This window comes from Lupinus angustifolius, chromosome LG11 (assembly GCF_001865875.1).
Source record: "Lupinus angustifolius cultivar Tanjil chromosome LG11, LupAngTanjil_v1.0, whole genome shotgun sequence".
NCBI classification, from domain to species: Eukaryota; Viridiplantae; Streptophyta; class Magnoliopsida; order Fabales; family Fabaceae; genus Lupinus; species Lupinus angustifolius.
In genome coordinates, this window is record NC_032019.1 from 9,299,339 (window position 1) to 9,313,398 (window position 14,060).

The 14,060-nt window shown below is 32.3% G+C and overlaps 1 protein-coding gene across 1 annotated transcript; it reads right to left on the reverse strand.

Annotated features, from left to right (window-relative positions):
* On the reverse strand, positions 4,862-5,774 carry LOC109360056 (BON1-associated protein 2-like). The gene has a single exon (XM_019604799.1). It carries the CDS (start codon positions 5,679-5,681, stop codon positions 5,172-5,174), a length of 510 nt encoding a protein of 169 aa, XP_019460344.1. The 5' UTR covers positions 5,682-5,774; the 3' UTR covers positions 4,862-5,171.

The window sequence follows — 14,060 nt, forward strand, 5'->3', positions numbered from 1 at the left end:
ATTTGGGCTATGCAGGAGACTTGGATGATCGAAGGTCCACAACAGGGTTTGTCTTCACCCTTGTAGGTGGACCAATTATGTGGAGATCATCAGTTCAGTCTGTTGTTGCTATGTCCACAACTGAAGCAGAGTACATGATAGTTGGTGAAGCTTCTAAGGAAGCCTTGTGGCTTATGGGGCTAGTAAATGAGTTAGGCATTGAGCAAGGTGGAGTTCCGCTGCATTGTGAGAGTCAGAGTGCTATCTTCTTGGCAAAGAATCAGGTGTATCATGCTAGGACCAAACATATTGATGTGAGATTTCATAAGATCAGAGAGTTGGTAGCTTGTGGGTAGATACTATTGCAGAAGGTTCACACTTCAGAAAATGCAGCTGATATGTTAACCAAACCGGTTACTGTGGACAAGTTCAAGCATTGCCTGAGCTGGTTGAAAATTCACTGATGATGGACTATGGAGCGGCCCCAACCCAATGGCGGAAGATGGAGATTGATGATATTCGCCAAGGTGGAGATTCTTGTGCAATGACTCATATCTCTAGATAACAGCAATACAAGTTATGGGCTTGGGCTAATGTAAAGGGGTTGGGGTAGAAGACTATATATATTGATGTTATGTAAACCTATTGTAACAATGAAATGAAATGAAAGCCATATACCATGTTAAAATATGGTAATAGCCATGAAATGAAAGCTTCTTGATGAATTAAGAAGTGTATAAAAGAAAGCTTAAAGAAGCTTAAAGAAAGAAGAATGAGAAACAAAGATTTATAATATTCTCATTGAATGAATTGAATTGATTGAATAAGAAGTGATCCAATATGGCTTATTTATACAAGAGAAAAGATTGAAAATAAAGCTTGTAAAACAAGTAACTAACATAAACCTAACTTGCTAATTCCTCACTTTCTAACCAACTATCATCTTCCAAAATAACCTATCATATATCTTTAAAAAACAGTTTGGAAGATCACCTAAAATGACTTGTATAAAGTTTGCAGCAAGGACAAATAAATTCTCATCTAGAACATATACATGAGCACCATAACATCTTCTTTTGATGAAACTAAAGAAGTTCTACCACATGTATCTTTGAGTCTTTCACAATAGTACTTGTTTGCAACAAAAGATTTGGAGAGACATCAATTAAATTGTCGATCAAACTAAAATAACTTATTGCTCTCATACCCAAAGGAGAAATATTGTTTACAGACAAATCTATACTCTCACAATGTGATTCACTAAAATACCCCTTCAACATAGCATGAAATGGTTCCCATTTATCAAAAGTCTCTCTAAGGAACTCTTATGCACATTTGACCGCTCTTGCGGAACACACGATTCAAGTTCTTCATGGATTTGAGCTAAAACTTCCACATAATCAATAGGTTTAAAGAATGGGAGTATAGGTGGTTGTGCAATCCTGATTAGAGACCCTCTACATTAATAATAATTAACATACAACCAAAATATTTCATCAATTGTTCTCCACACATTAAATACGCACAACAAAAGAAAACAATAGAACAATTAAAAATGAAAGGGGGGAGGAGAAGAAAGAAGCCAAAAGGAATAGCAAGATCCATTTTTCCAATGCTATAATATACCTCGAAGAACCTGAATAGTTTCTTAATAGCCCACATTCCGAAGACAATGGAATCTAAAGATTGAATGAAAATATAGGTTAAAATAAGTAAAATAAAGGAGGGAGAAAGTAAGAGAAGAAAATGGTACCCTTCCTTCTTTGAAAAACGGATGGTACAACCATAATGTGAGAGAAATTTGAGATTGAGAAAGGTTTAGGAGAAAGAAAGAGATGGTAGAGTAAAGAAATGAGAGAGAAATGCCCGTTATATTTGAATTTTTTTGGAACAATGAAATGGAGAAATAAGTCATGTGGGTGGTTGAAAAGGTGTGATGTGAGAAGTTTGAAAAATGTGTGATGTGAGAAGTTTGAAAAAAGTGGTATTTTTTAAAATAGAGAAAGTTGTATAGAGAATTGTACAGAGAAAGAGGTTTGCAATAAATGCAACACATGGTGTTTTCATAAATTAATATTTAAAAAGTCATTTTTAAATGACTAAATTGTCCTTTAAAAATCCAAGTGTCAAATATATAAGTAATCTATTTTAGTAATTATGCTAGTACCTTCTATTCTTATATAGATATAGATTGTTCTACCTAAGATGATATCCGACCAAGGTTTCTAACATCTTATATTTTATTGGATTTCCAAAATCTTATATTTTACCGACCATTCTCTCATAATACAAAAGAATAATTATTATTGTCAATATTGATTTTGATAGGAAAAAGGACATAGAAGATTACTTTCGTAGTTAACTACACAGCAAGAATCCCAATTATAACCACATTGTGGTGCATGTAATTAAAACTAATTAAAGGGGAACTTCCTTATTGACTGCTTCTAATGAAGTCTATGGAAAACATAGAACCTTGAAACATACATTATTTTTTTCCAAATCACAAGCATAATACTATGGATTTTCAGTAGAAAGATTTATATATAATCAATACATTATCACTCATTTATTTGTATTTTTTTTAAACTCAATCATTATAAAATGTAAATGATAAATAATATAATAGTAATGTATAAAATTCGTAAACTTTGAATGAATATATTTTTTTCTCAACAAATAAACAAAGACATTGATCGGACAAGGATTTGTTGTCCTAAAATTTGTCTCAAACCAATCATATTATGTCATGTCAGTTAAAAAAATTAAATATTTATGACTTTATCAATTTTTACTTTATTTTAATTAGTTAGGGACGGAGTTGAAGATAGGTTTGGGGACAACAGATCCCTATCTGATATTGATCATGTCAACGTTGGAAATTGCCATGTAGTATATGCACGGCAGCATAATGACATCAGGACAATTACCATAGCTGCTTCCGTCTTCTTGGAAAATTTCAAGCAACAACCAAATAGTCAAAGTTAACGGACATAGTTTTGTATAAGAATTTAATATATATATTGATAGTGTAAGTGTTTTTACATTGTTAGTAAATCATTAATCACTAATTTATTAATTATTATTGATTCTCAAACAAAAATAATGCAAATTAATAATAGATGATATACTTACAGTATAAAAAACTTTACATCATTAGTATATAAATTTTAAACTTTTTTTATATTATACTCAACATTGCATGAGCACCTATGTGAGTTTGTGATAATGGCAGGTAGATCGTTTCAGTCACTGTGAAACGTATTATTATATTAATCTAAATTCAAAGTACCTATGTGAATTTTTTTTGAATTATATTATTTTTACTGTGAAGTTGAATGTTATTTGATATCATAATCATATTCTTTTTATACTTTCTCGCATGTTCATTATCATTTTCTATTTATATTCCAATATAACTTATTTGCTATTATTTTCTCTCTTTTATATTTTTTTCCCAATAAAATGTCCATCCAGATATGGTGTTAGACATAGATATGGTGTTAAACACGAGTGAACCTTGTACAAAAGGCTAGTTATATAGTTGACTTGATATCTCACTAGGCTCACTAAATATAGAGTGCTCTCTTGTGATTAAGCAAGTACTTACAAAAAAAATGTATGCACATTATAAGAGTTATATATTGTTAATTCATTATCTATCGATTATTTTTAATTGTTATTGACTCTTCATAAAAATAATACTAATAAACGATGAATGATATACTGATTATATATAAATTTTTATTATAAATTTACATAATATAAAATTTATGCAATGATAAAGTTGACGTTAAAGTTCATATACAATTTCTGCTAAGCAGATGATTGATTGACGTCACAATATAACTATTTACGCTCTTAAGCTGTCATAGATGTTGCTCTATACTTTACATTAGTACTAGACATAGAAATAAAATGCTGTCACAATATAACTTCACTGCATAAAGTTCATGTAAGATTTTTCACTAAACAAATCATATATCTTCATTTCGAACTTTAGTGTCAACATACTTCATTTTTGCTAAGCAAACTATGTACGAAGATTTCATGTACTCATTGATATACCATATAATATACCAAACCAATTAAAATATGTTACTTATTGGAATTTAAAAAATATATATAAATTAATATTTTATATTATTTTAAGAAATGCTATTGATTAGGGATATGAAAACATTATCTTTTTGGTACATAAAATCTTCATTAAATATGTCATAATATAATTTCATGGCATGATTAATCAGGTGATGAGTCTAATATCTATGGTGGCAGTGTAAACATTTATGTACATTTAATGTATTATTCACTTTCCAATAATATTATTTTTTTTGAAGAGTTAATAATAATTATATTTGAATATTAAGGGATAAAGTAAAACTGTTATAATACATACTTTTTTTTTCTAATGTGATATAAAACTTATAATAATTCGTTAAACTATGTGCACTTCTTAAGTGTCATAAATGTTGGTTTGTAATTTACACATAGTATAATATATTATTGAAACAGCACTTGTTCTCTTAATCTTTATCTTTTTCTTAATAATGATACTTTTTGTTGTTCCCGAGTGCATGAAGATGCCATTCCTCGAATGAAAATGAACATACTTCCCATTAGAACAACAAGTATAATGTTCATTAGCATAATTAGTCTAACATTACAATATAATGTATCTTAGAATTCATCTAACCATATTTAAATTAGGCTTTTTTTTGGATTTTGTATATATCAACTTGCTAATCCAACTGAAAAAAATATTTGCTATAGCAAAACTAGAATAGGGTTTCAACTATTTGGGCCATTTAGATATTTGCTTTCAATTACACAAAACTTGGCATTGACTCATAGAATTGTTATGGGATTGCAATCCAACATTCCTAATCTTTCTATAATAGCTCTTCCACATTTCTGCTGACCCAAAAAATAATCATCCCCTTGCATTCTAGTCCATGAAAATGTTTATGTTGCCCAATCACTTTATTATAAGATTAAATATCTAAAAATACAGTTACAACGGTTGGAAGTTGGGACTAGCTACACTTATTTTTACTAATAATGCTGTTGATATATCTTATTCATTATTTTATTTTATTTTCATTTAAATTTCCGACATTTATTAAAAAAATTCACAACACATTGAGAAGAAAAATGCATGCTTTCATTTTCCCTCAAGTACACATAAACGATTACTGGCAGTTTAACCAAACTGCGGGAATCCCAGTTACAACTCTGGATGATCCATTCCGGGCAACCGGAACTCCCTTTACGGCCACAGGTAACGACGTCGAATTCGAACTAGTATGTTGTGACACTTTTACCCTAACAGAAACATTTATAACCCCATTTCTATTAACTTTACTATCCCACAACCTATAACTTAAAAAATGCACTTGATTCTCCGGAACATACCCTCCTATAAAATCCGAAACCGGAATTCTTGCAAACCCAACATTCTTAACACCTGTTATTGTTTTGCACTTCACCTCTGCAGTTATGAACCTTGCATGCAATGGCATATCCATCACAAAATTTTCATTCCATGAAGGGTAACTCCCACCATCTGAATCAACTCTTGTGATGCATACTTCGCTGCTAGCATCAAATTGAACCGTGACAAATGTGTTCTTCTTAATAGATCTTTTATTTAATCTAAGGTTTTCACAGGACAAAATTGTTATCTCTAGAGTACGTGACATGTTAATTATATAACACGTTACAAAATGTGGACAATAAAAACTTTAGTGAGATAAATAGAGATATGGATATATAACTTAGTATAAGATAAATGAAGGGAAGAGTGTGTATATATATGGAGTTTTTTGTTATGTTGGGAAGTGTAAGAGAAAGAGTGGAGAAAGAAAGAGGTTGTTTCTTTTGTATTTTAACGTTGTACTTTCCATGTGATTGAGTTGTGAGCCGTTAGAATAACGGAAAGTGGTTTGGAATATTGGAAGGAGAGTTTGACGTTTTCAAATAAAGGGAGACGGAACTGGGGAAGGTTGTAGCCGTTATACTTGACGGCGGAAACTACTACGAAATTGCGATCCTGTTAGGAGGAATTTTCATTCTTTACCTGGAATTGTTTTTGACTGTTCTAATATGGAGGCAAAGCGGAATGTATGACTGTAAAACATAACAATTTTTTAGTGAAAAAAATAATATAAACTTAAAGATTTTTACAGTGTTAATATATCATCATCATATTCATATTATTTAATGATTATTGACTCATAAATAAAAGTAACAATGTATGAAGTATTAACTGTGTATAAATATTTGCACAATTGATATTACAATCTTTTATAATTTGAGATGAACTTCATTAAATTCATAAATTTGGAGTAAATTAACATGCTAAAGTTTATTTGGTTCATGTGATGATTAAAAAGATATATATATAATATAATATAATATAATATAATATAATATAATATAATATAATATAATATAATATAATATAATATAATATAATATAATATAATATAATATAATATAATATAATATAATATAATATAATATAATATAATATAATATGTTTATATGTAAAAACATTTTCTAAATATGTACTATATAATTCAACTAGTTCATAACCTGAAAACTATTTAGCAATCAAGATTTCCAGCAGTAAATATTTATGTACGGTATACAGTAACTCTGTATTATCTACCATTATTTGTATTCTTTTTTAGAAGAGTTTTAGAAGAGTTAATGTTAATTAAGTATGAAAGGTGAATGATATATTGACAGTGTATATAACTTTTACATTGTCAGTATATATGTTTTTTCTCATATATACATGAGGAGAGATCCATTTACACATCAAGTTAAGTTACTGGGATTGAGTATAACTAATGTAATTCAACTTTAGTGTAAACAAATCCCTCGTGTATATATATATATATATATATATATATATATATTTCATGAAAAGTGATGAAGACATTTATTGATATACACATTAATTTTTATATACATCAATCTCTAATACAAACTTAATTTTACTAGGTAAAGTTAATATGTGATTAGGCTCGTGTTTACTGGATTAATATGAAACTTACTACTCCTAAATCACATAAGTTTATTCTCTAAATAAACTTCATAATATGCAAATGATTTAATATGTATATATTGATAAGTATTTTTATACTTATCAGCAAATCTCCACCATTCATATGTTATCATTGACTTTCAAACAAAAGTATTACAGATTAATGATAAATAATGTGTTAATAATGTAAAAAAATTACACTATCAATACATAGATTTTAAATTCATGCAAAAATGTTAACATTTCTCAATATTAATTATTTAGAATACTGAAAAATCATGATGATATAACCTTATTATCCTCTTAAATATAATAATATGATATTATCGTTTAACACCCACACAAAAATCATAACTTTTCTCTCTTTTTCCCTTTTTTAAGGGAAGGGGGAAGTGAACACTCATCCCAACATTTCAACCTCAAGACTCTCACATTAAATAATAGTATAGTGTAGTAGTATCAATACAAACAAGGATCGATCTACATAATTGATGGATTTGGTTCTTACTATGTATTTTAAAATACTTTGGAAAAAACAAAACTCGATTCTGTAATTACCATGGTTGGTTACACCAAACATGATGAACTCAAATTAAAACCTTTTATTTTAAAATTGTAAATATATGTAATGATTATAATACTTCTTCAACATGGATTAATGTTTTTCTTCATTTTGGTTTTGTTATGAAAGTCCTTGAGATGTGTTTGATGTGCAGGTAGAACACGCTAGTCATTACTTATTAATTTGTACTCAAAATGAGCCTGCTAAGTAAATTCCAAAAAGAAAAAAAATGACATGGATGTTGTTGATTTGGTTGTTATTTTCAAATGAGAATTATAGTTTATAGCTTATACATAGAGAGGGTTATTCCAAACCAAGTCAACTGCTGGAAATGAGTTTGGAGAAGAAGGAACTAAGTCCATTACAAAATCAATCACAAAAGAAGAAAAGTTTCAGGCTACTGTTTCTAATTAGTTATTGGGCTATTTTCTTAGTTTTAGGCCCAATCTTTGAGAAGGAAAGTTGGTTAAGAATGGTTAGTTATTCTTGTTAGAATAACTTCCTTCACTTTCTATATTTAGCTTCTTCCCTTTCTTTTCTTACTACACTGAACATACAGAAAAGATTCTAATATCAAAAAGGAGATTTTATTCTTTTCTTCCATTGTTCTCATTGAGTGAGGTTCTGTCACAATGAAATGTTGCAAGTTTTAACATGGTATCAGAGCTTACACTCTGATTACCCTCTGTTTTTTTTTTCTTTCTCTTCCGCTGTGCGTTGATTTCTTTTCTTCAAAGAGACCCTCTTGAAATTGATCCCTGAACCTCCTCATCTTTTCTCCAACAATGGAAAACCGAATTCTCCAAACCATCAATCCTCTTCAAGATCCAACATCTCCTTTCTTCATACCCCCGAATGAGAACCCTGGAATTTCTCTCGTATCTGCTCTTCTTAACGGCAAGAATTACCATGCCTGGTCTCGTGCTATGTCGATGTCGATGAAGTACAAAAACAAACTCCAATTCATTGATGGATCCCTCCCAAAGCCTCACACAGATGATCCATCCTTTCCTGCATGGGACAGATGCAACACCCTTGTTATTTCTTGGTTAACACACTCCATTGAGAGTTCAATTGTTCAAAGCGTGTTGTGGATGGACACAACATTGGAAATATGGGAGGACTTACGTGAGAGATACTATCAAGGGGACATATTCAGAATATCACAGGTGTTCAAAGAAATGTATACGTTTAAGCAAGGTAATATGAGCATAGACGCCTACTATAACCACATTAAAGGATTCTGGCAAGAAATTGATAACTTCAGACCAATCCCTTCATGCTCTTGCATAAACAGATGCACCTGTGATCTTATTCCTATTATTAGGTCCTATAGGAATCATGATTATGTAATATGCTTTCTTAATGGATTGAATGATCAATATGAAGGAGTGAGATCACAGATAATGCTGATGGATCCTTTGCCCACCATCAATAAAGCATTTTCACTATTGATACAACAAGAAAGACTCATAGATGCTCATTATAGTGAATCTAAAATCCTGATGAGCAACATAGATAACTAAATTACCAATTCTCCATTGACCAATGCTTCAAAAAGCATGGTTTCCCACCTGGACACTTCAAGAATTTCAGTGTCAATAATGTTGCTAGCATTGAGGAACAACCTTCTCAAGAAAGGGAGCAGAATGCTAACCAAATTTCCAATGAACCAGCTCCTGGAGTTAATATAACCCCTCAACAACATCAAACCATCTTGTCAATTCTCCAACAGCAACCAAATTCCAGAGTTGATCATAATACCAATCAAATTACCACCCATCTGGTTGATTCCAGCAGTAAAGGTAACACATATATGTTGAATTACTTTACAAAATCTAATGATTGGTTACTCGACATAGGTGCCACTGACCATGTGTGTCATACACTTTCTGATTTTCAAACCTACAAGCAAATTGCCCCTATTCTTGTCACATTGCCTAATGGCAGCCAAGTTTCAACTGCAATATCAGGGAGTATTATGTTTTCCAACTCTCTACATTTATCAAATGTTCTGTATATCCCTTCTTTTCATTACAACTTAATTTCTATTTCAAAACTGGTTAATAGCATATCTTGCCAACTAATTTTCTGCAAAAACTTTTGTCAAATTCAGGATCTCCAATCTTCGAAGATGATTGGTGTTGCTGAAATGAGAAGTGGTCTTTACGCCATGAAGGACTCTGTGAATATTTTGCCTACACCTAGTATACATAGGAATCAACTCAAAAGCAATGTCAACCTCTTTAGTTCATGTAATTCTATTTTGTGGCACAATAGGTTAGGCCATCCTTCACATGATAAAATGATGCTTATGCAGAACCTCTTTCCTATCATTAAGTACAATAAATCTTTTGATCCCTGTGATGTGTGCCATTTGGCCAAACAAAGAAAATTACCTTATAACAAAAGCACTAGTATATCTGCTGAGAATTTTGATTTAGTCCATATGGACATATGGGGTCCTTACTCCATTCCAAGCACACTTGGGCACAGGTATTTCCTTACTGTTATAGATGATAGATCTAGATTTACATGGCTTTACTTTATGAAGCATAAATCTGAGGTGCCTCAGTTAGTTAAGAATTTTGCTTCTCTTATTCATACCCAATTTGGATTAAGAATTAAGTGCATACGAAGTGACAATGGGAAGGAATTCTCCCTGCCCAACTTCTATAGTGAGCAAGGAATTCAACATCAAACCAGTTGTGTTGAAACACCCCAACAAAATGGGGTTGTTGAGAGAAAACATCAACACATTCTTGGTGTAGCTAGGTCTCTTGTTTTTCAATCTAATATTCCCCATTGTCTCTGGAATTTTGCCATGGCTCATGCAGTGCACCTCATTAATTTGCAGCCTAGTGCTGTGTTATCAAATAAGAATCCTTATGAAGTTTTGAATAGCAAATCTCCTGATATACACAATCTTAGATGTTTTGGCTGCCTGTGTTATGCTAGTACCCTCACCTCAAATAGAAAGAAACTTGATCACAGATCTAGGAGGTGTATTCTGTTAGGATTAAGGCACGGTACCAAAGGATATGTCCTGATGGACATAAACAATCATGAGATATTCTTGTCTAGAAATACCATATTTTATGAACATATTTTCCCCTTTAAGCCTACTCAAAATAACCACCCTGGAATGAGAGATGAGTTAAGTCATAATACCAATCCCACTTATGATTTAGATAACTCTGTTGCTACCCAAGCTGTCATCCTTCAACCCTACAATGATGCTCATTCTGTCATCTTACCTACCACTGATACTTCCAATACTCAATATGTTCCTAATAATGGTATTGATGTACCTTTTGACTCTAACCCTGCTCTTGATCAAAGTGATCATTTTGAGCCTGAAAACATCACTACTAACACACTTGTGCCAAGACAATCTCTTAGGAATAGACAAAAACCTCAGTATCTTAAGGATTATCACTGCACTTTGCTTACTAAATCTGCTGTTCATGAATCTCCAAAGGTAAGATACCCTATTTCTTCAAGCATCTCTTATCATAGATTGTCCCCTGCTCATGAACAATTTTCTCTGAATATTTCTTCACACATTGAGCCTTACCATTACAATGAAGCTATTAAATATCAATGTTGGAGAGATGCGATTCAAAAAGAACTCAATGCTTTAAATCAGAATCACACTTGGAGCTTAACTACTCTCCCTGATAACAAGAAAGCCATAGGATGCAGATGGATTTTTAAAATAAAATACAAAGCTGATAGATCCATTGAAAGACACAAGGCAAGGTTGGTTGCAAAGGGATTCACTCAAACAGAAGGAATTGATTACATGGAAACCTTCAGTCCAGTCATTAAGATGACTACCATAAGAGCCATTCTGTCCATAGCCTCTGTCAACAATTGGTATATTCAACAATTAGATGTAAATACAGCTTTTCTCCATGGAGATCTAAAGGAAGCAGTGTACATGAAGGTTCCTCCTGGTTTACATGTCCCTCACCCTGACTCGAAAAGTCCCTTTATGGACTCAAGCAAGCAAGTAGGCAATGGCATGCCAAACTCACTGATGTCCTTCTCCAATCAGGTTATGTTAAATCTATTGCTGATTACTCTTTATTCATTAAATCCAATAACTCAGATTTTACAGCAATTTTAGTTTATGTTGATGATTTAATTTTAACTGGAAATGACATCACAGAGATTAATCATATGAAAAATATGTTGCATACTGAATTTAGCATCAAGGATCTTGGTGATCTCAAATATTTCTTAGGGATGGAAATAGCTAGAACTACCAAAGGCATTCTGCTATATCACAGAAAATACACTCTGGATCTCCTTGAGGAGACAGGAATGCTTGCCTGCAAGCCCTGTTCCACTCCAATGGACTATGCAGGAAGACTTATTCATTCCAAATCAGGGACAACCTTGTCTGATCCCAGCCTTTACCGAAGGCTAATGGGCAAATTGCTCTATCTAATCCATACTCGACCTGACCTCAATTTCGCAGTTGGTCATCTTAGCCAATTTGTTTCATGTCCTACTAATGATCACCTAGATGGAGCCAAGAGAATTTTGAGATATCTCAAGGGAACCATCAGCATGGGTGTTTTCTTTTCTGTTGCAGGTACGAATTTTAACATCAGAGGCTACACTGACTCAGATTGGGGAGGCTGCCCTGACACTCGAAGATCTGTCTCAGGCTACTGTTTCTACATTGGAAATGCTCTAATTTCATGGAAAAGCAAGAAGCAGCAAGTGGTTTCTAGATCCTCTGCAGAAGCAGAATACAGAGCTATGGCCCTTGCCACTTGTGAAGCTCAATGGCTCATTTATCTTCTTAATGACTTACACATACCTCATCCTCAACCTGTGATGTTATACTGTGATAACCAATCTGCTCTTCACATAGCTGCTAACCCGGTCTTCCATGAACGAACGAAGCACATAGAAATTGATTGTCATTGTGTTAGAGAGAAAGTTCAAACTGGCTTATTGCATCTTCTTTCTATACACACTACTTCTCAGTTGGCGGATTTGTTCACGAAGGCTCTTCCTCCTTCACTATTCAGGACTAACATTTTCAAGCTGGGTATGTTAAACATTCACCTACCAGCTTGTGGGGGGCTATTAGAAGAGGAGACTAACAAGGAAGAAGAAGGAACTAAGTCCATTACAAAATCAATCACAAAAGAAGAAAAGTTTCAGGCTATTGTTTCTAATTAGTTATTGGGCTATTTTCTTAGTTTTAGGCCCAATCCTTGAGAAGGAAAGTTGGTTAAGAATGGTTAGTTATTCTTGTTAGAATAACTTCCTTCACTTTCTATATTTAGCTTCTTCTTTTCTTTTCTTACTACACTGAACATACAGAAAAGATTCTAATATCAAAAAGGAGATTTTATTCTTTTCTTCCATTGTTCTCATTGAGTGAGGTTCTGTAACTTTTGGATAAGAAATGGTTTGGAGAAATTTTTAGTGCACTTATAATTTTCATGTGGACAGAATTTTCCATGCAGTTACAAGTTACAACCAAGTCCACCATCCAAGCCTGAACAAGAAGTACATTAGGACCAATCTTTTTTTTATTTTATAATTAAGGATATTGTCTCACCCACCCTTAGGCGTGAGTATCAGTTAGATTGAGACGGGTTAAAGCTTATCTCTTATCTAATCCTAAATGCTAGTGGAGTCATTTTTTTTGAATCCGGACTTGGTCATAGACTCGAAGCTAACCCGACAATAAATATCGACCGGGTCAACCTTTAAACCTCAACTTTGTCCTCGATCTGATTAAACATGTATACTCATTTTAGATAAAGTATTATCAATATTATTTATTGTTATGAATATGCAATTTGACATATAAAATGATATTTGTATATATATTATTAATCATGTATATATGATGAAAAATTAGATAATCAATGATACTTTCGACAAAAAAAGTGTCATGGCTCTGTACATATTTGAATAGAGACACATACAAATATGATGAGTGACTATGTGTCGGGTCATGCTTGGTCTCTACCTATCCGAATCTAATTTTTGAACACAAACTCAATCCTGGACTCGATGAGACTCGACCCTATCTAGGCCCCATCATGATCGGGCCATACCGGTGAGTATGTAGGGCCGGGTCCTGCTCATCTCTAACTCACCCTATGGTTAAATAACTAATTATTTTTTAGGGTGTAGCTGCCTCTACCAATAAATATCATTCACAAAAATCGAACATTTAACATTTTGGTGTATCTAGGATTCAATGAGATCTTGCTAACTTACACCACTACACATATGATGTTCAACGAGTTTCATCATTTTTCATCCAATTTTGATATTTTCTTATATTTTGTACTATATATATATATATATAAACTCATCTGTATCTTTTTTTTACCTTAAAATACATATTTTTAAATTTAAAAATTGGTTTTTACATGCAACTTTTTATTGGTCTCACTAGTCTTACACAATATAGTCAAAAAATTG